The 27,323-nt window shown below is 48.1% G+C and overlaps 2 protein-coding genes across 3 annotated transcripts; one reads left to right on the top strand and one right to left on the bottom strand.

The window, feature by feature from the left end:
• The first annotated feature begins 1,065 nt into the window (after window positions 1–1,065).
• RASL12 (RAS like family 12) lies at window positions 1,066–15,659 on the top strand. Of its 2 annotated transcripts, none has more exons than XM_053271759.1 (6): window positions 1,066–1,299; window positions 4,179–4,318; window positions 5,771–5,827; window positions 10,078–10,151; window positions 10,846–11,036; window positions 12,543–15,659. In XM_053271759.1, exons 2-6 carry the CDS (start codon window positions 4,201–4,203, stop codon window positions 12,925–12,927), a joined length of 825 nt encoding a protein of 274 aa, XP_053127734.1. In that variant the 5' UTR covers window positions 1,066–1,299; window positions 4,179–4,200; the 3' UTR covers window positions 12,928–15,659. The 2 variants fall into 2 exon arrangements, with proteins under 2 accessions (XP_053127734.1, XP_053127735.1); XM_053271760.1 differs by lacking the exon at window positions 1,066–1,299 and adding an exon at window positions 2,752–3,307.
• A 1,211-nt stretch (window positions 15,660–16,870) lies between these two features.
• Window positions 16,871–24,231, bottom strand: SLC51B (solute carrier family 51 subunit beta). The gene is made up of 5 exons (XM_053272706.1): window positions 24,007–24,231; window positions 20,213–20,315; window positions 19,467–19,616; window positions 18,368–18,458; window positions 16,871–17,447 (listed from the first exon to the last, which is right to left on the bottom strand). Exons 2-5 carry the CDS (start codon window positions 20,250–20,252, stop codon window positions 17,219–17,221), a joined length of 510 nt encoding a protein of 169 aa, XP_053128681.1. The 5' UTR covers window positions 20,253–20,315; window positions 24,007–24,231; the 3' UTR covers window positions 16,871–17,218.
• Between the last annotated feature and the right edge of the window lie 3,092 nt (window positions 24,232–27,323).

The following is a 27,323-nucleotide window of genomic DNA, read 5'->3' as shown; positions in this document are numbered from 1 at the left end:
AGAGACCGGTCCCAGGAGGAGGAAGTGAGGACAGCTATCCGAGGGCTAAACAGAAAAGGACTGGAGGGTTTTATGCCCTCTAAAGAAAGCTCCCACAATGGAGTGTACTCAGTCCCTGTTGGAATTAGATTTGATGTGCTGACCATCATTTCTTCAAACTGAGCCCACAGTGGCCGCAAACTTTACACTTGGGACCATCCTGCAATGCAGAAGAGACTCACCCAAAGTGGACCCAGGGTGCTTAGTCCACTTAGAGCTGGTCTCGTGGTAGCCAGCATGAATTGTCCCCTTTGCTAAGCAGGGTCCACCCTGGTTGGCATTGGAATGGGAGACCACATATGAGCATTATTAGATATTCCCCTTAGGGGATGGAGCTGCTCTGGGAAGAGTATCTAGGTTCCAAGTTCCCTCTCTGGCATCTGCAAGATAGGGCTGAGAAGGACTCCTGCCTGCAGCCTTGGAGAAGCCACTGCCAGTCTGTGTAGACAATCCTGAACTAGATGGACCGACAGTCTGACTCGGTACTAGAAAGTAGCTTCCAATGTTCCTACAAGAACAAGGTTGACAAAACCCCACAAGCAACCTGTCAAGGGGGCCTTTTGCCTAATACCGGGACTGAACAGTCCCCCAGCCCAGAGAAACCGTCGGACTGGGACAGGAAGCCGTGTCCCTGGTTTGAATGCTGATAGTCCCGAGACCTGATGATACAGCCTTTTAGGCTTCTGATGCATGTTCCTTATTTCCTCCTGTCTGTTTGTTGCGCCATATGGATGGAAATGTTCCGTGGTTTTGCTTTCCCTTTTCTCTGCTTTTGGAGGGAAGGCACAAAAACATTCATAAATAACCAGAAGAGAGAATGAAGCCAGGAAGAATCTTCCCACCCCCCACCCCGGGCATGGTGGATGTCCTCGCCTCCCCCCACCCAAGGAAGGGCCTCCTCTGCTTCTGCGCCAGCCCTTTGCTGATGGGAAACCACATCTGCCAGAGGCCAAGGGAGGCTGAAGCTTCCCTTACAAGGACTTTGGCTGGGACTCAGCTGGCAAAGGGAGCCGGGGACGGGAGTTCTGTTCCTCGGCCTCATTCATTCAAGTCAAATCTCCGCGACCTGCAGCTGCAGGGAAGGAGCAAGCAGCGTTCCTCCTGGCAAGCTGAAGCCGGCCCGGCCACCTTCCTCCCCTGCCTGCTTCAACCGGGGGACCTTGCAGGTCACCTCCTGAGAGCCGTGGATGTGTGGATCTAAGCCTTTCCAAAAGCTCCTCTTCTGGCTTCTTCCCATGGGGATCCAGCTCTGATTTGCAGGTCAGCAGGTCATTTTTATTTTATTTTATTTTATTTTTATTTCTGCTAATTTTCCAAAGGCGAGTCTCCAAATGAAGGAGGGTAGGCATGGGGCAGTTTGCGAGAGCGCTTAAACTCTTTGAAAGTTCTTAAACTCTTTTTTAAAAGGTCACCCAGTCAAATGGCCTCTCCGGCAAATTTCAGTTATGAAATGAACCATTGTTTTACAGGACTGGAGGATCTGATCGGGCACAAACCTAGAACTTAGCAGCCACATCCTGAGTCACGTTCAGTGGTTCATCCAGCTCAGCGTTTGTGTGCACTGACTGGCAGCAATTCTCCAAGGTTTCAAAGCAGCGGTCTTCCCCAGCCCTTCTTGAAATGCTGCCAGGGATTGAACCTGGGAATTTCGGCAGGCAAAGCAAGTGCCCTGGGAGGCTAAGCATTCCCAAATGCTCCTTTCATCCCACTGTTGTCTCTGGGAAATGCTCCCCAATCCTGTTGATTCTGCTTATTAAGCTGGCCATGAGCTTAAATGACTTTAAAAAGAAATCCAAGACATTTGTGGAGGAAGAGAGGTCTACCACTGGCTATGGTGGCTATGTGAAGCCTCCATATCCAGAGGCAGTATAGCTGATGGCAATGGTAAACCCCTCCTGTATTCTACCAAAGACAACCACGGGGCTCCAAATGAACCCATTGAAGCTAGGGTTGCCAAATTCAAGCTTCCCAAATCTGGGTGGCCTAATTTGCATATTATCTATCTATCTATCTATCTATCTATCTATCTATCTATCTATCTATCATATTTCTATACCACCTGATATGTACATCTCTAGGCGGTGTACAAAATTGTGCCCTCCAGTCGCTGTCAACTCCAGGAGGTTTTACAGATTTCCCCCATCCAAAGGGAGACTGTTTAGCCCAAGTTATGTCCGGGGGTTAAAAAAAAATCCTCTATTTCCAGTAGCTTTTGGAAAAAAACTCCGTGGCTTCTGCTTGGTGGAGGTGCTGATGGCTATGCAATGGTCCATCTAATCCCTCAAATTTAAATGCCTCGAATCGGCTGCAAAGCAGATTTGCTCTTCAGATAACCCCAAGCGTAGAGCCATGTGTGAAAAACCTCCTGGCGACCACATTGCCCTGTGGTTGTCTTTGGTAGAATACAGGAGGGATTTACCATTGCCTCTTCCTGCACAGTATGAGATGATGCCTTTCAGCATCTTCCTGTATCGCTGCTGCCCGATATAGGAGTTTCTCATAGTCTGGGGAACATACCAGCAGGGATTCGAACTGGCAACCTCTGGCTTGCTAGTCAAGTCATTTCCTCGCTGCACTATTCGGTGGCTCATACACATAACCAGAGGTTATCTCAGAAAACTGATTGCCAGGAGATTTAGGACTGACAAAATGAAGTCCTTTTTCACACAGTGCATAATTAATCTATGGAATTCTTTGCCACGGGATGTGGTGATGGCCAGTAGCTGGGATGGCTTTAAATGGGGCTTAGACAAATCCGTGGAGGGCAGGACTATCAAATGGCTACTAGTCTGAGATGGCTCTAGGCCACCTGCAGCTTTAGAGGCAAGATGCCTCTCAGTCCCAGTTGCAACGGAGCAACAGCAGGAGAGGGGACATGCCCTCATCTCTTGCTGGTGTGACTTCCCAAAGTGGACCACTGTGTGTGATACAGGCTGCTGGACTAGAAAGGCCTTGGGCCTGATCCAGCAAGCTGATCTAATGTTCTTAACTATAGTAATTGCCAGTTCTTCCCCCATTGACTGCTACTTTTATTTCCTTCCTCTTTCTCTGTTAACTCCCCTATGTTGAATTTTGGACTGTAATCACCTTGGGGCAGGGACCTTGCCTCTTGTACTCTGTAAAGTACCATTCACATGGAGAGCATAAATGATGACATTGATAAAGTGCCCTGCAGTCACCTCGGATCAAGCAGATTCCTGAAACAATAAGCGAATCCAGCAAGCCTGTAGACCAGAATCAGAAATTAAGAGTTGTGTACACACCAAAGGTAGAGGTTGCTCTTTCAAATTGCATGTCGGCTGTTTAAAAAATGACAACTGCAAACCTATCGCCTCCACTGAGCATTCAGGATGGGGCCTTTGGTGTCCCTGAACCGTGGGTGCATTCCTGACCCCAGAAAACCCAGCTGTGCTGCTGTTCACAACAGTCAATGAGACTATACAAGTCGGTCACAATTATGACTGTTATGTCAAGCCTTATGGTGTGGTTTTGAATTCTGACCAGTCATTTTGGATTCTGGTGCTTTATGGTCCTAATCAGGGTTTCTCTGGCTGCTTGCTGTCCCGATAAACAAAACAAAACAAAGGAATCCCTGCTGCTAACTGGGCAAAGAGACACCTGTCAAGTGGTGACTCTCTTTATATTAAGCAGGAGGAGAGCAACTGGCCCTATCCAGCCCCATCACAGCATCCTTCCAGTGGCTGCTGCCAGGGTCTCCTTTGTGTTTCTTTTTAGATGGTGAGGAAGTCAATTCTTCCTTCTCATTGTTTTTCTTTGTAAACTGCTTTGAGAACGTTTTGTTGAAAAGTGATATATAAATCATAATCATAATAGTAGTAGTCCCCTTAAGTGGCACAGCAGGGAAATGCTTGACAAACAAGCAGAAGGTTGCCGGTTCGAATCCCCGCTGGTACTGTATCAGGCAGCAGCGATAGAGGAAGATGCTGAAAGGCATCATCTCATACTGTGCGGGAGGAGGCAATGGTCAACCCCTCCTGTATTCTACCAAAGAAAAACCACAGGGCTCTGTGGGCGCCAGGAGTCGAAATCGACTGGACGGCACACTGTACCTTACCATAATAGTAGTCGAATTAATTGGAAACAGAAACGCGTGACTAATGGAGATCTTCCCCCATTAGATTATGTGTGCATAGAGAGAAGATGTCGTCCATGTTTGGGAAACCTCGGACCACGCCCGGTGCCACTGAGCGCCACCTGCACAGCCTGCTCCCAGAATGCAATGTGGCCATCTTAGGATGTCGAGGATCTGGAAAATCAGGTCAGGAGGTCTTGCAGGGTGGGGCGGAGGGGAGATGCCAGAGGAGTTAGATGCCCCCTCTCTCACCACTCTGCCTGATGGTCATTGCTCTTCACGGTAACTGCTACCACCCAGCCCCCTCCCCACTCTGAAGCAGCCCCCACTTGCAGCTCCTCCTTAGTCCATCTGCACCCAGGGACTTTATTGGGGGGCTTTACTACAAACCCGAAGTTGTCCCCCAAAACCGACGTTAATAGTGGGGTTATTTATACCCTGCTTTTAATAGTTAATTGGTGTTTTCTTTTAATGTAAACCGCCCTGAGCCATTTTGGAAGGGCGGTATAGGAATCAAATAAATAAATAATATAAATCGGGCTACATGCTAACGTGCAGTGAAAACCCCGAATTGTGTGTGAACTGCTCCCCGATAACCCGCAGGGACTTCGGGGTAAATCTGGCCAATATGTGAATGCAGCCCCTCCATTCTGGAGGAGATGCGAGCGAAAGGGCTTTCAAAGCCCCATGTGAAAGACTCCCAGGTAGCCACTCAAGACGACTGTTTGCAGGACGTGATCACTACGTGTGAGTCGATTCCTTCCCAGAGCATAGTCTGGGGGCCGGTAGTGCCATGCCTGGTGTCTGTGGCCTGTCTTGCCACAGGGAGCAGTTTTCCAAGTTGCTGCCAGCCTGGCCTCTCTCTTGTCCACATCATGGTTAACAGGATATGCTGTCAGGGATCGGACATGACCAAGCTGTGGGTCGGCTTGCAGAAACCGACCTCAGGAGGTTCTGCAGCAAGGCTTTTGGCCTCCTAGGCTAAGCTGAATTTCCCCGGCACACACACACACACACACCCCACCGCCAAGAAGTAGGGACCCTGGCTTTAACGTCGGATAACACTCAAGTCGCACAGGCAATCAGTTTTCTGTGTATGGTCAGAGGACCAACCCACACAGCTGAGCAGTTAATGACTAGCCCACGCTGGTTTGGGGATACAGTGGGAGAGAGTTATGGCGGCCAAACTCTAACCCTTCGGAGATGAGAAGGTCGTGCTGTGAATCTGGAAATCCAGTCTGAGGCCGCCTCTTTGTGGAAATGAATATGCCCTCTTGTTCAAGGGGGGGGGCAGCTTATGCGGCTAGCTGTTGATTTGGGGCTGAGGGGCCAGGAGCAAAGAAGACGGAGAATTTGGGGTGCAGAATTTTCAGGGTGCTGTTCGGCATCTTACATTCTGACACCACTGCTCAGTGCGTCGGGGTGAGAGGGAGTGAGCTCATAGTTGGCTGTGCTATATTCTGGCACTGTTTAGGCGCCCCCCAAGAATTCTGGCATCCTAGGCAACCGCCCAGGTCTGCCTCGTGGGCGGGCAGGCCCTGCTTTGCAGGATCAGGCCATCACAAGCTGGCCAAAAGGAGAGCGTTTGTTTCATGATGTGCATCTCCTAAGTGGCCTCTCTCTTGCTTCTTCTTACAGCTCTGACGGTGAAGTTTCTGACCAAGAGGTTCATAAGCGAATATGATCCCAACCTGGGTAAGAGGTTCCCCATTCTTCTGGGCCTTCCTCTGCCCCATTCCCAATCCAGTTCCCTCTTGGAGACAAATTGAAAAGGGCAGCCAACATTTCCCAGGGAACTGGAGCACCTTGCCTATGTGGAAAGTCTACGGTGTCTGGGCTTTGCAGTTTAGAAAACAAGCCACTAGTGCAGAGCGACATGGTATGGTAGAGGTTTAGAAAATTTAGAAAAATTGGCCCCCAATTTTTTCAGTCGTGTGCTTTCAAACTTTACTGTAGAAGGTAGGGAGAGTGATCGTGTGCGAGGCAGCAGCTGCGAGGATGAATGTGCCAGCCCTACCCAGATTCCATCCCCAGTTTTTTACTGAGGTAGGAGGAAAAGCAGAGCAGACCAATGAAAACCCTTCGTGTGTCATGAACTGATGGCATTCTCTGCCACTAGATGAGGTGAGGACTGTGGCTTAGATTTAAGTTTTGGATTTTAAAAGGGTTTAGACAAAATCACGGAGAAGGCACAAGGCAAGAAAAGGTGTGTTGTGTGTGTGTTGTGTACTGCCTCTTTAAGAATCAAGCCCAGAAGGCCTCAGAATGAGAAAGGTCAAGTGAGAGAAGAACTAGAGAAACTGTTTCAGTTTTGCAGCAGAAGCTGGTATGAGTGTTTGGATGATTTCTTCAGGGGCCTGAATGGTCCTGGGGTCACAAAAGGAAAGAAAAGCCAATCCTTGGGATTTTGGGAACACTGGCAAATTTCATATCGGCCTTCATGGGAAAGAGACGAGGGTAGGAAGGGGAGGGTTGGCTTGAAATGTTCCAAGGTATTTTAAGTTGCTGAAGTTTTGCTGTTGATGACCAAAAAGGCTGCCAAGTTTGAAGCACATACCAGGGAAAGCAAAGATGGAAAATAGTGATTGTATAGGAGGCAAAAGGAGATTTTAAAAAGAACAACCAAAGACCATTGTGGCTGCTGGAGGTGATGGCAGTCGTAGTCAAACTACGACTAGTTTGTTGTAGACAAACTTTTATTAAACTCTTATTAAAAGTCCAGGGTGAAGGATAACCATCTCTTTTCTGTCCATTTTGTGAATTTGCTACATAAACACTCTCTCTTTCCCAATCTCATATAAAGAGTGTTACACTTTTCTCTGTTTGCTCCTTCTTTTATTTACATACATAAACAAAATATTGTGCTGGAAATGTCAATCCCGGAAAAAACAAAAAAACAAAAACAAAAAAATACATTTCTTTCCCATTCCTACCTGGAGGTGCCAGGAAGTGACCCTGCTGGGGTTATCGATTTGTTTTACACAGTTTTATGTACATCATAATATTGTAAAGTATGTGTTTGTGCGTGTTTATATGCACTCCCAACTCTCAAAATAGATCTATTTTTTACCCAGAATACCTTGCACTGGCTGCATGGCACACAACTCCATCTGTGCTCACCAACCTGCTGTCTTTGACTTGTGCTAACTTTGGCAAGGCTCTTTCCCCCAAAGAAGGCTGGCTGGACTGAACGCTGGTGTCCACTTTTCTCTTGTGCTGCCAGAAGTTAAATATTCTAGGCATATTTTTCCACTGATTGCGTTCGAGCAATTGCAACTATTTTTACAGGAGATCGCACAGAGCTGTGAGTGATTAAATCTCCTGAAGGTTAGCCGAGAGAGATGGTGAACGTGATCCAACGATTTGTCTGAGGGCTTTAATAACTTGGTTGGATCAAGTTCTCAAATATACTTTCTCCAGATTGGGATGATGAACGTGCTTTCAAAGAAGGAAAAAGAGGACAGTGCTGTCCCTTAATTGATGGAGTCCCTGTGAAAAATGTTCCTCTGATAAATATCTAGCTAGAAGAATTACTGGCCATTAATTTAGCAGAGAGAGAAAGAAAAGGGCATGGAAACAATTTTTTAATTGGATCAAGGTCATTATTGTTAGGAATCCAAGAAGCAGCTCTTCAGAAAGGGGATGGAGTTGAATTTCCAATGCAGAGAGTGCTAGGTTCCTTCTCACCCTTGGGTCCCCTGATGTTGTGGGACTACAACTCCCAAGGGCTTTTGGTCTGGGGATGATGGGAGTTGTAGTCCAGCAACATCTGCAGATCCAAGGGTGGGAACCCTGGTGCACATAAGCCATTAATGCTTAAACTATGCCCGCTCCTGGAGGAAGAAGATGCCTGGAAACGGCTAATCCTTGAAGGCTGGCAGAGCCTCAGAGGGGGCCCAGGAGAGGAGGGGGCGCCTTGCTGAATGCCCCCACCAACGTGGTCCTCCCTGCTGGCAGGTTCTCAGGAGGAGAAACTCTGAAAGTGTCCCCAAATGCTAACTGAGCAAAGCGGCACCTTTTTAAAGTGGTGATTCTCTTTATTGAGCGGGGGAGAGCAACTGGCCCTCTCTGTCCCCAGCACAGCAACCCTCCAGTGGCTGTTGCTGTGCATCTGTCATATATTTCTTTTTTAGACTGTGGGCCCTTTGGGGGACAGGGAGCTATTTTATTTTTTAATGTATATCCATGTAAACTGCTTTGGAAACGTTTGTTGGAAAGCGGTAAATAAGTTTTCGTCATATCCGTATATTTCAAATGCCAGGGTTTCATTTCTGCCCCAGTTTACAGATCCCGCCGCTCAGGACAGCAGGCTGCATCCATGTAGCTGTAGCATGACTTGTCCCCTTAGCTAAGCACAGGGTCTGTCCTGGTTGCATATGAATGGGAGACTTGATGTGTGTGAGTACTGTTAAGATATTCCCCTTGGGGGAATGGAGCCACTCTGGGAAGAGCAGAAGGTTCCAAGTTCCCTCCCTGGCAGCAACTCCAAGATAGGGCTGGGAGAGATTCCTGCCTGCAACCTTGGAGAAGCCGCTGCCAGTCGGTGAAGATAATACTGTGCTAGATGGACCAATGGTCTGACTCAGTATATGGCAGCTTCCTGTGTTCCTATGTTCCTATCATTATTATCCTTTATTACAGTCACTGACCAGCAATAGTATACAACAGCAAAAATAATAAACAAACTCCATATTAAAAATATGCTAACATTGATAGAAATTTGACCAGTGACAAGATGATGATGATGATGATTCATTACATTATTAATTATTATTAAATAATAATAATTCATCCACTACCCTTATCAACTAACTAAATACAGACTTAACTTACTGTATTCCCCTGGATAGAAGACAGCTCTGAATTTAAGATGGCCCCCTTTAAAAATACAGGGCACTTTCCAGATTAGACCCTACAATGGGGTATATCTGCGAACCTCAGGGTCAGAACTCATGAGTCAAATGGGCCGTAACCCAAAATTTGGCTTTAAAAAAGCCAAATCTGGCAACAGAGCTCCACACTTCCTGGGCTGTGACACCACAATCCCTATGTTGTCAGCAGGGAACCGTTCACATTTTGGATGCCTTGTTTTGGATTTAATCGCTGTGATTTAGTGCTATAACATCGAATGTGCATTGCAAAAGTTTTGCTGTATTTTCCCCTTGTAGGGTTTTTTGATTCTGAGGATCGTTGTGAATACGATCTGGCCAGGCCAAGGCATTTTACCTCAGTTGTAGCGGGTAATCTGGAAAGCACCCCGGTTAGATGCAGATTATACCTGTATTTACCCAAAAGGAAGAAGATTCTGAATTGAAGACAACCCTTCAGTTTCTAATATCAGAGACCCTGGGGGGGAAGTAGTCTTGGATTCAGGTAAATATAGTACCCATTAATTTATCACACTTACTAATAGAACTAATTAGTATTAGCAATATTCAGATCATTCCCAGCTACCCAATGAATAAGACCTTCAAACCATTCACATAAAATCTACTTGCAAACAAGCAAAGCTGGACCACCGAGGAGACCAATACCATTACCGATAACGTGGCTTTTCCCCACGTTCATGTTTTTTTTTCTTAAAAAAAACCCACAACATTTACTGGGTGGCCTTCTGGAACATCAACTGGCAGCAGAGAGGTGGTTTTTCATTATTAATGTGGCATCGGTCTGTAGCACAGATGCAGCAGAATAACACTGCCCAGTCTTCTAGCTCCATCCTACAAGCAGGGGCATGAGCTCCAGGGAAAAACCCTTTGCCTTGTGGGTGCATTCCAGGGGGCTGCAGGAGAGAGAAAGAGCTCTTAAGGACTTCTTAAGTACTCACTGAATGTTGCATTCCCCCCCTGCCTGGCCAGTGGCATGCCCCCTGAGGTAACTGCTCAGGTTTGGAGATATGAGAAGTTGGCCCTCAAAGACCAACCCCCAAAACCTTTGTCTTGCAGAGGACACTTACGCTTCGGAAGAGGTGGTGGACCAACAGCCGGTTCTGCTGAAAGTGATGGATACGGCGGATCAGGTAATGAAGAACGGAGAGTCGGGTGCAAGCGAGATGTGCTTGTAGACTGTGCAATGTGCAATGAGATGCACGGAGATGGCCTTTGCCTCAGATGGCTTTAAAAAGGGACTCGACCCATTTGTGAATGACAGGTCGAGCACAGAGATAGAGGAAGCTGCCTTCTACTGAGTCAGGTGCTTGGTCCACCTAGCTCGGTATCGTCTGCACTGACTGGCAGCAGCTCTCCAGGGTTTCAGGCAGAAGTCTCTCCCGGCCCTAACCAGTCAATGCTGCCTGCCAGGAAGTGAACCTGGGACCCTATGCATGCAAACCACTGAGCCATAGCCCCATGCCCTAAGGGGACTCTCTTACAGTATTCACATGTAGTCACTCATCCGAATGCAAATCGGGGCAACCCCTGCTTAGCAAAGGGAGCCATTCAGGCTTACTACCGCAAGACCAGCTCCTCTCCCCTACCAAGACTTGTTACCCAGAGCCTCCATGTCCAAGGGCAGTGTACCCCTGAACCGCAGGCATTGGTGGCGAACAACACGGGGTGGCCATGACCTTCCTGCCTTGACCTGCGGGCTTCCTGAGGGCCTCCAGCTGGAAGAGCAAGGTGGGCCTGGGGTCTGCTGCAGCGAGGCCCCTCGCTCTGCTCCCAGGGGTGCCAGCCACCGCCCCTGCTGATCGTCTCCATGGGCTTCTCCGCCAGGACGTGCCAGCGAGTTGCGAGCGATATCTGAACTGGGCCAGCGCATTCATGGTGGTCTACAGCATCGACAGCCGGAAGAGCTTTGAGGGCTGCCAGCAGTACCTGGAAATCCTTGCGCACCACTCCAAGAACGCCCAGCACGGATGGCCCGTCCTCTTGGTGGGGAACAAGCTGGACATGGAGCAATACAGGTAACTGCAAGCCCAAGGGCTGACGACGCAGCGTGGCTTATTGCCTTAAGTTGTGTACGCTGCCGTGGGGTTTAGGTATTGGGCAGTTCAGAAATAGGGTCCATAAATATTATTATTACATTTTATCTTCCGCTTTTCCTCCAAGGAGCCCAGAGCGGTGTACTACATACTTAGGTTTCTTTCTCACAACAACCCTGTGAAGTAGGTTAGGCTGAGAGAGAACTGACTGGCCCAGAGTCACCCAGCTAGTATCATGGCTGAATGGGGATTTGAACCCGGGTCTCCCCGGTCCTAGTCCAGCACTCTAACCCCTGCACCACACTGGCTAATAAATAACATGTGAATCCTTGTTTGTGTGTACAGATCTGTGTGCAGTGACGACGGTACACCAGGCCTGCTCAACTTGGGCCCTCCAGTTGTTTTTGGACTACAACTCCCATCATCCCCAGGCACAGCGGCCAATAGCCAGGGATTATGGGAGTTGTCGGCCAACATCTGCAGGAGGGCTGGAGTTGAGCAGCCCTACTGTAGATAGATTGGACCTTAGAGAAAAAGGGAAGCTTTGGTTTGGGAGGAAGGCGACTGAGGCCACTAAGGTGTGTGACATGTCAGAGGTTTTTAAAATCGTGCACGGAATGAAGAGAGTGGAGACACGGATGTTCTGCTCCCTCTCACACAACACTAGAACCAGGGGTGGGCCCAAGAAACGGATGGCCAGGACATTTAGGACCGGCAAAAAGAAGGCCCTTTCCACACAGCACATAATGAAATCTGTGGGATTCTCAGCCACAGGATGTGGTGGTGGCCACTAGCTTGGCTGGCTTTAAAAGGGGCTTAGACACATTCATGGAGGAGAGGTCTAATGGCTACTAGTCCGAGGGCTACAGGCCACCTCCAGCCAAGATGCCTGCGAATCCCAGTTGCAGGGGAGCCAACAGCAGGAGAGAGGGCATGCACACACCTCTTGCCTGTGGGCTTCTCAGAGGCATCTGGTGGGCCACTGTGGGGAAAAGGGTGCTGCAGCTGCACTAGTATTCGAGGCCATGGGCCTGATCCAGCAGGACTCTTCTTATGTGCTTACGAAGCACCCCTGCCCACTCAGGCCAGGCTAGTTCCGAAATAAGCCCAGTTACTTTCCAAACCTGGGAAGAAGCCAATTCAAACGTGCCCCCTTCCTCAATATATCACAACATTTTTACCCTGCCTGTCGCTCGAGGAATTCAAGGTGGCATCCCAAGTCCTCCCGGGATGATCCTCACAACAGCCCTGCGCAGTAGGCTCGGCTGAGAGGAAATGACTAGCCCAAGGCCGTGTCCCAGTGAGTGTCCGGGCGGATGTGAACCTGGGTTTCCCAGCCCTGGTCTGACACCGTGACCCATTGCATCGCCCAGAACCAGCACCAAGCGGCCTGCATGGACCGGAGCTTCTCTGGAGCTCAGTTAGGGCTACTTATGGCCAAGTGGTAGTTGCCCATGGGCATTTCTGGCTTTTCTTTTTAAAAAACAGGCAGGTCACCAAAGCCGAGGGAACGGCCCTGGCCACCAAGCACAGCTCCTTGTTCCACGAAGTCTCGGCCTGCCTGGATTTTGAATCCGTGCAGCACATTTTCCACGAGGCCATCCGGGTGGTCCGGCGGGAGACGGAGGGGCCCTCGGCGGTCCGCCCGCTGTTCATCTTGGAGGACAAGCCCTCCCTGCACCTCCTCCCGCCCGCCGCCGTGGCCTCCAAGCACGGCCTGGCCAGCTGCACCTACAACACTCTTTCCACGGTGAACTACAAAGAAATCCCTTCCGTGGCCCAAGCCAAGCTGGTGACGGTGAAGTCCTCGCGGGCTCAGAGCAAGCGCAAGGCTCCCACGCTGACCTTGCTGAAGGGCTTTAAGATCTTTTAAGACGGAGCTGCTGCAGGCGGCTGGAGGAACACCAAGGAACGGGCCGCCTCCAGCATCCCTCGCACTCCCAGCTCCATGGTTAGCAGCCGTTCTAAAGACCAGTGGGCTGAACTGCATTGCGGACCGCCTGGCTCCCGGTACTTTTGCAAAGCATGCTGGGAGGATGGGGTGACCACACAGGCCCGTGGACAAACAATGGGTCCAACAGGCCGCTGAGTCCCCTCTCTGTGTTCTGTCGCCAGCTGACAATTCCCCTCTCTTGCAGCAGGTTTGGGTTTCCATGATTGTGTCCCCATGAAGTTAGCAACCCCTTGTTTTAGCAGTGGGGTCCATGGCTGGCATCCAGCCAGACAAATCCTGGGAGGTCTGCATGGCAGAGCTGCTCCCAGGCATGACGACTCAAAGGCTGCGGCAGGTCCTGAGCCCAGACGGGGCCAAGGCAAAGACTGAGCACCTCCCCTAAAGATGTCAAGGAGGCCACAGCTGGTCTTTATGACCATGCCCATTCTGCAAAAACATCCCAGTTGGGTCTGGGTTTTTTGGTTTGAACCCCTCTGATTCTGCAGAAGGCCATTCTGCTGAGCATGCAAGACCATGAGAGGAGGTGAGAGGAGAGCTGGTCCGGTGGTAGCAAGCATGACTTGTCCCCTTAGCTAAGCAGGGTCCGCCCTGGTTGCATCTGAATGGGAGACTAGAAGTGTGAGCACTGTAAGATATTCCCCTTAGGGGGATGGAGCCGCTCTGGGAAGAGCAGAACGTTCCAAGTTCCCTCCCTGGCAGCATCTCCAAGATAGGGCTGAGAGAGATTCCTGCCTGCAACCTTGGAGAAGCCGCTGCCAGTCTGTGAAGACTATACTGAGCTAGATAGACCCATGGTCTGACTCAGTATATGGCAGCTTCCTTTGTTCCTATGTTCCACGTACTGCTACTCTCCTCACCTTCCACGGAGCAGCTGAGGCTGTCTTGGATTTGGATCATTGGTCCATCTCTCTGCTTTTGGCTGTTAGCTACTCTCTGGGACCTCAGAGGGGGCCTTTCCTAGCCTGACGTGACCTAAAAACCTTCTTATCTGGAGGTGCCAGGGCTTGAACCCGGGACCTTCCTTGTGCTTCCCCTGAGTGCTGACCTTTCCCTGAAGGCCAGAGGCACCATGAGAGAATTCCTGGCTTGCATACTTGGCCTTTTCTAGGTTAAGGGAGCTCAGTGTGCCCAAAGGAGACCTCAGCTCCTGGAAAGGATGATTTAATGTGATCCAACATAATTTGGTCCCTACAGGTAAACGGAGCCTTTGTGGATGAAATACTAATTCAGGCACTGAAGTAGTCTTCCAGATACCTGTCTTGAGTTTTTTTGCCAAGTGCCTGGCAAATTTCCCTCTGTCTATGCACAACTGGAGAAACCGTCAAGTATTTCTAGGGCCCTAAAAATCAGGGATTGGAGGAGACCAATAAGACATTCAATCTAGAGGGGAGAATTCTTAAGACCAATTCTCTCTCCCCCACCACCCCGAATGCTGCACCCAAGACACTGGTATTCTGCAATTGTAATAAATTATTTGCATCCATTTGCCTAACTTTGCCTAATTTCTTTTTAAAAATCATTTGGACTTTTTTGCACTTTGGCAAGGAATGGGGCAGCAGATGGGGACATGGGGAGAGCCAATTTGCATGCCAGTGTGCGTGGGCATGACCACACAGTGCTTGTGGATTAAACAAAAAATGCTCCTTGCTTTGGGAGAGCCCAGGGACAGGAGGCTCAGAGCTCACCAGTGGATTGAGAAGGCACACAGAGCCCTCTGGCGGAAGGCTGGCAGATAGCGGCTGGCTTGCATTTTCTGTCTGATCTTTGCCCTTTTGTAGGACACTTCACACAGTCCCTTGATGGGTGAATGTATAATGCATGGGGAGGCAGCATTGTGGCAGAGTAGCCAGCTTTGCTTTAGGAGACAGCTGCTTTATCTTTGTTGCTTTTTTTTTTTTAAGGAAAGCAGAGTTGGAAAGATGCAGTGTACAGATTTTAAAGAAGTAGAATTTTTTTTAAAAGAAAGAACGAAATAGGATCACAAAATATCCAGGTATTCTTTCAGATGCAAAAGCTTGCATTTAAAAAAAAAAAAAAGAATGGATATTGCACAGTATCCATTCCTGCACAGTGAGGGCATTGCAGATTCAAACTGCCAATCTTTAGATCTGTCCCTGGGGTTCCCAATTTCATCCCAGCTGCGCTTCAGACCACACACCGCAGCCTCTGCAGCAATGCACCAGTATGCACTGGGCCCCTGACTTACGTGGTGACAGAACTGCCTGTGACACAGATGGGGCTTAATAAGAGAGAGTTCTCAGAATGCTCCCCAGAATTCAGTTCCCACGATCCCTGCTGGGAGAGGAGGAAATGATTGAAACTGAACGGGTATAAAACCAATCAAAGTCGACCTGGGAGAATGCTACCGAGAACAATCAGTGGCAAATACTGTATTTTCATGGAATAATGAAATACTCACCATCCGGACTTCATCGTCTTGTTTTGTTTTTCCTCTTTCTTTTGCCACTGTTTCTGAGGGTCAAGCAAAATGTTTGGGGAAACCATGGTTTTTTTCCGAGAAAGAGGTGAAGCTGGTGGGTCTGCTTCAGTCTACACGTCTTGTTGAGAAATGACCTTTCGAGAGACGGTACTGTAATGTGGCTCAGCTGTTGTGGAAAATATTTTAATAAAGGGAACTTTGGGAAAGCCAAGAGTGGGATTGCCTGTATATCACTGTGCATGTTGGCACAAGGACAGTTTTTCCTTGTTTTAGATGCATTTATTCAGCAGTCGGATCCTGAAATAACGGATGCCACAGACACACATTTATGCCCTCGAAAGTTGGTTGGAGTTAACTACCACTCTAATGCAAACAAATTTGCATTCAAATATTGCATGGTTCCCCACCTTGGGTCTCCAGACCATGACCGGTCTCCTTTGCTAAGCAGGGTCGACCCTGGTTGCATATGAATGGGAGACTACATGTGTGAGCCCTATAAGATATTCCCCTCAGGGGATGGAGCTGCTCTGGAAAGAACAGAAGGTTCCAGGTTCCTTCACTGGCAGCATCTCCAAGATAGGGCTGAGAGAGACTCCTGCCTGCAACCCTGGAGAAGCCGCTGCCAGTCTGGGTAGACAATACTGAGCTAGATGGGCCAATGGTCTGACTCAGTATATAGCAGCTCCCTATGTCCCTAGATGATGGGTGTTGCAGTCCAACAATTTCTGAAGACCTGTGGGTAGAAACCCTTGGTTTAGAGCAGTGGTTTCAACATCCCATTTCTCATGCATATCCTGAAACCTGGTACTCCTCGATCAAGAATGAAATAATGGGCTTCTCTAAGCATTGGCCGTGGTCTTTGCTCTGCTAACTTTAAAAGGCAGCCAAATGTTAATTGCTTTGGAAAACCTCTCCCCTCTCTTAAGAAGAAGACCAACTGGCCACCACCTCAACATGTCTTAGATCACAAAGGGGGTTTATCTCTTTGGCTCACTTGGTTTATCGGATACCCTCAAGGGTTTAGAGTGACCTCCCCCACCACACACACACACACACGTACGTCTCTGTGGAGTTCCCCTCTTATTTTACTGAGCCAAAAAATATTTCCAAATTCTCTCCCTAAAAAAATTGCAAGCGAGACTTCATTTAGCCATCATGACCTACATTTTAAAAGCAAGCCTGGAAACAGGCCCCTCCAATGCATGTTTCAGCATAACATGTGAAGAACTGTACCTATATACAGAGCTGTACCCGTGCACACTGTGCTTAGTGAACAAGTGCTGGACATAATGTGGGAAGGGGGCTCTGGTGCCCCCCCCTCCACAAACCTTGCTTCATCCCAGCAGCCAAGTTTGGGGAGCGGGGGGGACCACAGTTTTTCTGTTGCTGCTGTTAGAGCACTGAGATTCGCAACCTCTTGGGGAGGATTTATTTATTTATTTATTTATTTATTTATTTGAAACTTTTAATATACTGCCCACTCCGAAGGCTCCAGGCAGTGCACAAAAGCATGCAAACAAGGCAACGTTAAAAATTACGTTCTAAATTTGCAGGATCCAGCTGCAGTGGCCTTTGGCGGGGGATTCTGGGAGTTGTAGTCAACAACATCTGGGAGTCCCTGTTCAAGGGGACACATATCCCCACCCTTCGCTTCTTCTTTTGTTCCTCTTGATGAACGTGGCTCTGTTTGGGATTTGGGTGGGCCAAACGTGCGGGCCGGTCCTGCCATCCCAAGAGAGTTCCCAGTGCTGGATGCAGACCTGCCTTCTGTTATGCATCCTCTTCGGACACGTTTTCATACAGGCTTGTGACGTTCCCGTCCTTCCACTGGATTATCACCTGCCCCGGCGGGCATTGTGCTGGGGGAAGGAAATTCTCTGCCGCGGGGTCCGAGGGGCTGTCTTCCTTCAGAGGCAGAGAAGCGTGCTTCACTTCCATCTCATCATTCTGGGCGGCTTCTTCATAGCCTTCTCCCGTCGGGAACATGGCCTTCCGGCTCCTAAAGGGGCAAGCAAAGAACACAGAGAGACTGCAGGGCATAACAGAAGCTTTGGGTTATTTTTTCCCAAAAGCCCCTGAAATGAGAGGATTTTTTTAAAGCCGGACAGACTTCAGGCTAAGCCAGAATGCACTTCTTTGGGGTAAATTTATTTATTTATTTATTTATTTATGTGTTCGGTTTTTAGACCGCCCTTACAAAATCGCTCAGGGCAGTTCACAAACATCAATAGACCCTTTAAAACAATGTAAGAGCCCTGGAAGGCCAGGCCGAACAGGGAGGTCTTTAGGGCTCTCCTAAATTCCAATAAAGAATTCAAATTACGGATGTCTGCAGGGAGCGCATTCCACAGTGCGCTAATAAATGCAGCTAATATGTGGACTAGCACACTCCATGCTGGAGGAGAGTCAAAGTAAAAGCGAATCGGTGTGTAAAGCCTCCTGGGAAAACGCCCCAGAGGGCTGAGGTTGTGTCATCCTGCGTTACAGAATCATAGCTACCCACAAAGCTGCGTTCTTTGGGTTTCCTAGAGAGAGGGGATGAGAAACCAATATAGGTTTGTAGTGTAACTGCATCCTTGGTCGCCAGGGTGGGGCGGGGCAAGGGCTAGTACGTCACAAAGAGGGGCCACTTAGCAGTGGAGCATACGCTTTGCATGCAGGAGGTCCCCAGTTCAATCCCCACCACAGGCACTTTAAAAAAAACTGCAAGTGATAGAAAAGATTCCAGCCCAAAGTCTTGGAGAGCTGCTGCCAGTCAGAGTAGGCAGTGCTGAACTACACGGACCAAGGGACTGACTCAGTAGAAGGCAGCTTTCTATATTCATGCCCTTTTTTGAATGTTGGCATATCCGGCCAAGTGATTTTCTGTGGTGGAGCCGAGACCTTCCATCACAGTCCTGAAGCTGATCTCCTCCTTACCTGTTTGCTTTGACATTGACTCCCAGGAGGACGATGCCTATTAACAGGACCACAAACGAAAGGCCCAGGATAGAGTAATTCCATGCAGATGCTGGGAGGGAGAGAGCACAGCGTGAAATTGCAAGGAGGGCTAGCAGCGAGGAGAGGCCTTGTTCACCCCATCTCTCAGCAATTAACAGCATGCCTCTCCCAGAGTTACCACCTGCTTGCCTTCCCCTACATGGAGAAGAAGTGATGGCAGGGAGTTGCACCGGTTGAACATCTGCCTGCCCAGCCGGCACACAGGGACTCTGAGAGGCAAAAGATGGGCAGCCCTGGGTTCCTCCCTATAAGAACTGATAACAAATCATCATGGACCAATTTTCACGTTTTCCCCTCGAGTAAATATTGCTAGTGGCTAATAATGTCATGCCAATGTCTCAAGATTTATGGTCACCTCCAGCTTTCTCCAAAAGTGACAATACGCCAGACAGGATAACTGATGCTTATGTCTTAAGAAGCTAATTTTTAAAATCATAGCTAGGAGAGGCTGCCACCAAGTCTCCAGGTTTGACTGAAACTTCAGAATTTTAGCCGCGTTCTAGGAATCTGCAGAAGGAGTTAAATTTTGGAGGGAGGAACCTGATGCATACTGGGCAAATATTTATTCCACCCAGCTATTCTCGCCTTCTTTCCCCATTCTAAAGTGGAAACCACTGCCTTTCCCCAGTGTGTTCATCCCTCTTCACATCTCTCCCTTCCAGTGGAGGAGAGCAATAAAAGCATAATAAATCTATCTGGAAAATGTTTGGGTGAAAATGCTGCCCTGGTGATCAGCTTGAAGGAGAACCTTGAGAGCCCTTTTTTTTTAAATCACCACATTCTTGCAGGCCCCACCCCCTCTGATAGGCCCCACCCACCCAATCTGAGGCCCCACCCCCTGGGTTTCAGCACCGCCCACGATACCTGCAGCCCCACCCCTGAGTTTCAGCCTCCGGTGAGCTGGCAATCTTAAGGCCACCTCTATGAACCAATCTATAACACTGGACTGATTTCCTGGTAGCTGAGAAAGACATTTCCAAGCATGCTCTTGCCTTTAACCGTTGCAAGAAGAACTTACGGTCTTCTGTCCGGTAAAACCACAGCAGGTCCTGGAGCATCGCTGGGGACATCCCGGCCTCTTGGGGGTCGGCGCTTCCCGCTGAGGCATCGTGGGGGTGTGAGCTGGTTTCAGCCAGGACAGACTGGCTACTCAGGCCTGTGTTCATCACTGTTGGGTTATGGAGCAGAATTCAGGCACAGCTTTATCATCCGTCCATCTCGCTCAGTGCTGCCGACTTTGCTTCCCCCAAATTTGCCCCCTTGGAAGTTTTTCACACAGTTAAAGCCGTGTGTGTCCTCATATCGGCCAGATTTACCCCAAAGTCCCTGCGAGTTATCGGGGAGCAGTTCACACACCATTCGGGGTTTTCATCGCGCGTTAGAATGTAGCCCGATTAATATCTGGGGTAAAAACAAATCCACTATTGGTGTTGTTTTTTGGGGACAACTTTGAGTTTTCAGTAAAGCCTCCCAGTAAAGCCTGCTGTGTGTAAAAGTCCATGATGCAAAGTCTGGAGAGGGGCGTTTCTGCACCTTGCCTTCCATCCTGATGCAAAGCAATGAGCTTACCGGGGCATTGCTAGGGACTCAAAGAATCCAATTCCACAGCCACCCTTTTGATAATTAAACTCAGTCATACCCCCTCCCAAGAGTAATTATGTATGTGTTTTTTTAAAAGCCTTTAATATAATATTACAACTCTGAGCAGTTCCATGGGGGCCATGTCCCATGGGCCTAGCCCTACTGACACCCCCTGGAGCTTACCATAAATTATGAAGAATACAATCGCCCGGAATATTGTCATGATGGCAGCAGGAACAGATAAGGTGACAATGATCCTTCTTCCAAAGGATTTACTTGCAGAAACCTGAGGAGGAGACGAGATGCTAAATGAATGAATGAATCTTTATTTTGATCCGAGGGCACCTTCCAGACGACATGCTGCTCTGCAGTAAAATGCTCCAACTTGGCAGGATCGTTTTAAAAACGTAAATAGCTTGCGCAACCCTCCTACAATGGGAAAATACAGCTATTTATTCGCGGCACACATGCAACATTGTAGGACGAAAACACACGGATAAAACTGGAAAGAAGGGATCGGAAATGTGAACGGTATCTTGCTGACAGCAATGTCAAAACACAGGCAGTACAGAAGCACACTTAGTGGACAGTTGTGACACTGTTGTAGTGTGTAATCTGGAAAGCATCCAGACCAGAGAAAAGGGGGTGGGGGGAGACAAAATAATACTTACATACTGCACCACTAATCAAACAGTTTACGTATAATAGCAACACAAAATATAACAAAGATTCCAGTCAACCTATCATCTTTTGATGCTCAATGACACATCCCTGACATTCAGAAGGCGATGTTCACTCATAGGTAACCTGACCCATTGCTGCCACAACCACAGATCTGAAAAGGTAAACATGCTTTAATTTAGACACCCGATATCTGGAATGGACCATGGCCACAAGCAGTAATTGTTTTACTTGTTTGAGAATGCAACAGATGCCAGCAGCTGATAGCAATGGCCATTTTAGGAAAGTCCCTTAACATTTGGGGAGGAGAGCTGGTCTTGCAGAGAGCATGAATTTTTCCTTTGGGCCCTCTTTGCTAAGCAGGGTGGGTCCCCCTGGTTTGCCTTTGGATTTCACTTGTGGAATCTTGTACAGATGGGGCCACCTCAGGGCTGGTGCTACCATTAGGCCAACTAGGCAGCTGCCTAGGGTGCAGACCTCAGAGGGGCACAGAGTATAGACTGTCAATGTGCTTGCCTAGGGTGCAAAATAGTCTGGCACCAGCCCTGCCTGTACTCAATGGAAGAGCATCTCCATGCTTACATGCAGGAGGTCCCAGGTTCACTCCCTGGCAGCATCTCCAAGTAGGGCTGAGAAAGACTTCTGGCTGAAACCTTGGAGAGCTGCTGCCAGTCAGTGTAGACAACACTGAGCTAGATGGACCAAGGGTCTGACTCAGTACAAGATGTCCCTATGTCCCTAACATTTTTTTAAAAAAATGTTTTATCAGGTAAGTAAAGTAAAGTGTGCCATCAAGTTGATTTTGATTCCTGGCGCCCACAGAGCCCTGTGGTTGTCTTTGATAGAATACAGGAGGGGTTGACCATTGCCTCCTCCTGCGTAGTATGAGATGATGCCTTTCAGCATCTTCCTATATCGCTGCTGCCCAATATAGTACCAGTGAGGATTTGAACTGGCAACCTTCTGCTTGTTAGTCAAGCATTTTCCCACTGAACCACTTAAGGTGATGCTTTATCAGGTATATGCATCAAAATACAATGACAAGTAAATATCAGGGAACATATTATGGAAAACATAATGACTTGTAGTTATAACATAAGCCCCCCCCAGCATGACTCAATTAAATGTCCAGTTTTAAACATCCAGAAAAAAGAAAAGAAAAGAAAGAACAGAGTCAGCTGACTTTTGCAAATGAACACGGGGTTGGGGTTGGGTTTTCCCCTTGGGGAAAAGATCTGTGGAGGATGTCTCCCTGCACACAGAAAACTAACCTCTCAGGGCAAAGAGTTCTAGCTTCCTCCTTTGTGCAGTGAATTTGGAGAAAGCATTTGAGCACTCGAACAGCCCGCAAGCAGCAGGCTGCCCTCCTCTTCTGCAGTGCCTGTTTCTGAGAACGAATGCTGGGAAACTCTCTTGAAACTGGTGTCAGTGCTCCTCCTTCCGGCTCCAAAGCACCAACCCAGTCTTAGGAGTGAGTCACGCCAGCAAAATCTTACTGCCTGTGGTGTAAAAGGTTGGTCCTCTCGGTTAGTGACCCGCTTAATCACTTTCCCTCTTGCTAAAGTGCTCTGCTGTCGCTCTCTCACCATGCAAAGTTCACATTTCATAGTCAAATCTCAGTCATCTGGACCGCGAGAGAGCGCCAGGAATTGTTGTCTCTGTGTGGGTCTCTTTGCATTTTCAGAATGCATGTCTGGAAAGGGGGGACACAAGGGCCATGTCGGTTCTTACTCTGCCTCCTTGTTTCCTGGTTTTTAAACGGAGGTGGAAGAAGGCCTTTCTCTTCCAGAGAGCTCTTTGTTCTGGGCCAAATTGGTTTTACTCACTTTTTTGCTGCTTGGAGAATTTTCATAGGAGGGTGCAGCCAGGGACATAGCATAGCACCTGCACACACACACACACACACACACACACACACACACACCCTGCTGTCATCTTTGGAGAGGTGTGGGGACAGCAGAGAGCAAGCTGTTGCTCAGCCGGTGGGCCCTCTCCCTCCCAATGGCCCAGCGATATTTGTCACACACCCCACCCCAATCACTGGTTCAATTATTGCTATGCCCCTGTTCTGCCCGTTCTGTATGGATCATTTGTGATCTTACACAGTTTCTATTTGGGCAGCTGCTTTGCAATTTTAAGTGACAACCACGTGATCCATTGGGGGAAGAAATATGCAATCACTGTATAAGGGGCAGGGGGGGGGAGGATTCACAAGCCTCCCTCCTTTCCCATGGTGTCTTACTGGTGGGTTTTGCTTTTGCATCTCATCCTGCCGGATGCTTCCCATCAATGAATTCCCGTTGCTGGTCCTTCCCTTAGTCCAGGGGTTCTCAATCTTGGGACCCCAGATGTTCTTAGACTACAACTCCCATCACCCCCAGCCACAATCTGAAGGTCATGTGCTTTGCCGTAGCAAGATAATACTAACTCGTGACTTAAGCAACTCTGAGAGAGCCAGTGTGCTGTGAAGTGGCTAGAGGGTTAGGTCAGGACCAGAGAGAAGGAGGTTCAGACCCCCATGAATCTTAAGATGACCTTGGGCCATTTAACCGCAGAGGAGCAGGAGGAGGGGACTGTAGCTCTCACCTGTTTAGCACAGAGAAGGTCCCAGTTTCAGTCCCCAGCAGCATCTGGAAGGGCTGAGACTAATTTGTGCCTGAAGCCCTGGACACCTGCTGCCAGTTAGAGCAGACAATAGTGAGCTACATGGACTGACACAGCTGACAGCAGTTTCCTGTGTTCCCTGGGACTATCAGTGTTGTGAGGGCAATCAAAGAGGGCCCTCATAGATTGGATAACCTCAGTTCCTTGGGAGGAAGAGGGGTCTGCAATCAATGCAGTGCTAGTCAGCTTTTCCGTTTTTATCTTGCTCTTCTGCCAAAGAGCTCAGAGTGAAGTATACGGTCCCCTCCCCATCCTCTCCACACAACAACCCTGTGAGGTAGCTTAGGCTCAGCAAATGGCCCAAGCCACACAGAGAGCCCCATGACCCCCATCTTCCTGCTCCAAGATGGAGGCTGCAGTCACCACCCCACAGGGGCAGTAGCCAAAAAAACGTTTCTGAACCCCTAGCACAGCAGTGGATGGATTATCCTGCTATCTCCCACGCACAGCATATTAGGGGGCAGCAGTTCTGGGTTGCTTTGAGCTCTACTCTTCCGCCTTTTAGAAACTAGCCTCCATCCTGCTGCCCTAACACATATTGCAAATGTAATATTTTCCTTCTCCCAACTCACCCCCCACCCCTCCAAAAAACCCCACCACCTTTATTTGCCAGTGTTTCAGAATTAACTTACCAGAAAGAGAAACTCTGTTCTCAGAAGAATGGAAGGTCCTGTCCTGTCACTGGATCCAAGTTCTGTCTCCCCTCTCTTCTGTCTGTTGCAGCTGCTACTAGTACTACTACTACTACTCCTCTTCCTCAGATCAGATACTCAGCTCATTCATACCTCCGCTGCTGAGAACAACCAGCCTGGCGGGGAAGGGCATTTCCAAAGTTCCCGAACCATCCACACCCACCGCTCGCAGCCAAAGGTGAGTGAACTCTTCCCAAAGCTAAGACCTCCTGCCTCGTCATTCATTGACAGGAGAGCTGCTTTGCCACGGTCCATGTTCATCAATAGTTCATGGACGAATGCAACTTTGTCTTCAACTGGAAGAAGGAAGATTTTTCTGCTGTCATGAAATGAAACTCTGTCATACACTCAGAGCAAGGCAGACTGCCAGGTTATCTTTTCGTCACCGCTGGTGATAATTTCCTACTGTGCACTGTTCTGCTGAGCACATGACGCCGTTTCATATCAAGCCAGCCCCTTGGTCCATCTAAGCTCAGCACTGACTGGCAGCAGCTTTCCGTTATGGGTCTTTCCCAGGGGTTGAACCTGGGACCTATGGCATGCAAAGCAGAGGCTGTACTGCTGCATGATGGACTATCCTAATAAGCACAGAAAGACACCTTGATCAGACTCTTGGTCCATCTAAGCCAGGATTGTCTACACTGACTGGCAGCAGCAGCTCTTTACTAGACTTGGAAAAGAATATTCACCAATGCATTTAACGGAATGGATAATTCTCCAAAATACTCTCTTCAATTACAATTAATGCATTGGCGGATATTCTTTTCCAGGTCTGCTCTTTACAGTTTCAGAAGGGGCTTTCTCAGCCCTACCTGGAGATGCTGCCAGGGATTCAATCCAGGACCTTCTGCACAAACTGAGCTGTGACTCCATCACTGTAAGCTTCCTTCTATTGAATTAGACCCTTGGTCCAACTCTGCTTGGCACTGGGTGTCCAGTCTCAAGAAGGGGTCTTTGCTACTTGAAATCATGGAGACTGACTGGATTTTTGAGATTGTCTTCATGGAAAGCATTTCGTCTGCCACGTAGCTACAGCCTTTCCCGGAGCTGCACAGATTCTTTCATCTGGTGTTCCCAAGGATGTTACAGTGATGATATAACTGTGAATGCCGGTTCTTGTCTGGGTGGTGTACGATGCCAAATAATACACACACACAGGGAAAAGCTTATGGGATGTTTACTGCTAGCAAGTAAGGCTTTCGGGGCACACCCAAATCGAGAGCGAAGACCCCCAGTTACAGGTAAGTATTTATACACAGAGCGTAGCTTAGTCATTTACCATGGTGTAACAAAAGTCTTAGAAGGAATGCAAAGCCTATCATCAGTGCAGATCCACCTTCCTTTACATCAGGACAAGACAATTGACCATCCCTTAACTTGTATCAGTTTCCCAACATCTGCCGTCTATTGTTCATTGCCCCCTTCCCTTATCTCCTTAGAGGTGTTATATGGGCCCCTTGTCTATGTTGCTCTTAGTGGAAGAGTAAGATACCAACAGCTGCAGCAGATTAACTCCTTAAGAGGTAAAGGCTACCTCCCTGGGCAGAGAGGGCTGGGGGAATTAACCCCTTAGTTTCCAGTGTGGAAGAGGGCTAGAAAGTTATGGGACTTCATATTAAGATGGCTGTGCTGTGGTTCCCTAGGCCTTAGTTTTAGGTTAGACTGCCCTCCCAATGTGGATGGTTTGCATGGGTATATCAGTGATGAATCATTTGACTGAGAATACAGTGGATTGCTTATAAACAATGGCTCTTATTTAGTACACAGTGCTTTGCAAGGACTGAGGGGGGAAAGTCCCTGCCCCGAGGAATTTACAATCTAGACTGGTAAGAACTAATCTGCCTACTTTCCTTTCACTATAATCTTCAGTAATAATATCCTCACAAGTTTGCCCACTTCAGCCTTAAAGGTTCCCATGTCTGCCATCTTGAATTGGGGTGTATGATATCATCACAAACTACACTCTTGAGGTGTCTCTATGTGTCCCTACAGCTGCACCAAATTTGGTTCATATTGTTCCAGGCATTAAGAAGTTGATAGAGACACAAACAGACAGGGCTGTTACCCCGAATCTCCTCCAGAAGAGAGTGTGTGCATTCACAGACGACCTCTGCTTTCTATTTGTGCCTTTCCTAAGAGCCGACCGTGTTCTGCATCGTGATTTAAACAGAGGTCATTTCCAAACATCCACCTCTGGGTCAGTTCCTCCTTTATAGTCCATCTGGAAGCCAGAATTAGAGTCTAGAGAATTGGAGACCCAGAATCACAGGGAAGCAGTAGCTGTTTCCTGCACTGAGCAAGGAAGGAACTAGGAGACCTTCAAGGTCCCTGCCAGGAACGCAGCTAAGAAGTTCATCGGTGTTTTGCCCCTTTCTGACCTTGATATTTCTAAAAGAAACTTGGTGTATTTAGTTTTGCTTATCTGTTCTGGGAGCTCTTATCTGCCTTACTGCCTTTGACCTCAACTGCCTGGTTACAGAATAACCAAGCCTTCTTTTTGTGCCCTTTAAAAACCAAGACAAGGTTGTTGGGTGTTTTTTAAAAAATGAAATAATAAAACTGTTCTTTTTTTTTTTTTACTTATTTATATCTGCACTGTCATTACAATATTAAAGTATGGTTTCACACAGCAATCACAGGCTGTCAGCAAATATGTTTAAGACCTCTCCCAGAAAACACCACAAAGTGCATGATTTCTAAAAGAAAGGAAAAGAAAGCATCTTCACATTTCGCGCAGTTTCAAGAGGACTAGTAACTTGGTTTCAGAAGACAGTAAAGTTGAGATCACCAGCTTCTTCAGTAGTGTTGGCTTCCATCAAATCCTTTGTTCACTTACTTAAAAATAAAGTAGCTATGGCAGCATTCCTGTGCACACTGCGCACACTGACTTGAGGAAATACCCCATTGTCCTTCTGGATAAGCATCCACAGGATTGCACTGCGTGTATACTAATTTCATTCTGTGAAACCAGCTTTGACAGGTAAGGTTGAGGAAAAATGGGCCTTTGCTCAGCCCAAAGGCTCCTAGAAGTTGCAGATCAGAACCTCCTTGATTCTACAAGCCATTCTGAACCTTTGCTACCTCACATTTCACTTTGGGTAAGTGTGGAACATAGGAACATACGAATACGATGAATATTTATATACCGCGTTTCAACAGAAAGTTCCCAAAGCGGTTTACACAGCTATAAATAAATAAATAAATAAATAATCAATCCCTGTCCCCAAAGGTGGCTCATCATCTAAAAAAGAAACATA

Source organism: Hemicordylus capensis, chromosome 10 (genome assembly GCF_027244095.1).
Source record: "Hemicordylus capensis ecotype Gifberg chromosome 10, rHemCap1.1.pri, whole genome shotgun sequence".
In the NCBI taxonomy this organism is placed as follows: Eukaryota; Metazoa; Chordata; class Lepidosauria; order Squamata; family Cordylidae; genus Hemicordylus; species Hemicordylus capensis.
Note: the sequence above shows the minus strand (reverse complement) of the source record. Positions and strands in the feature narration are given on the sequence as shown.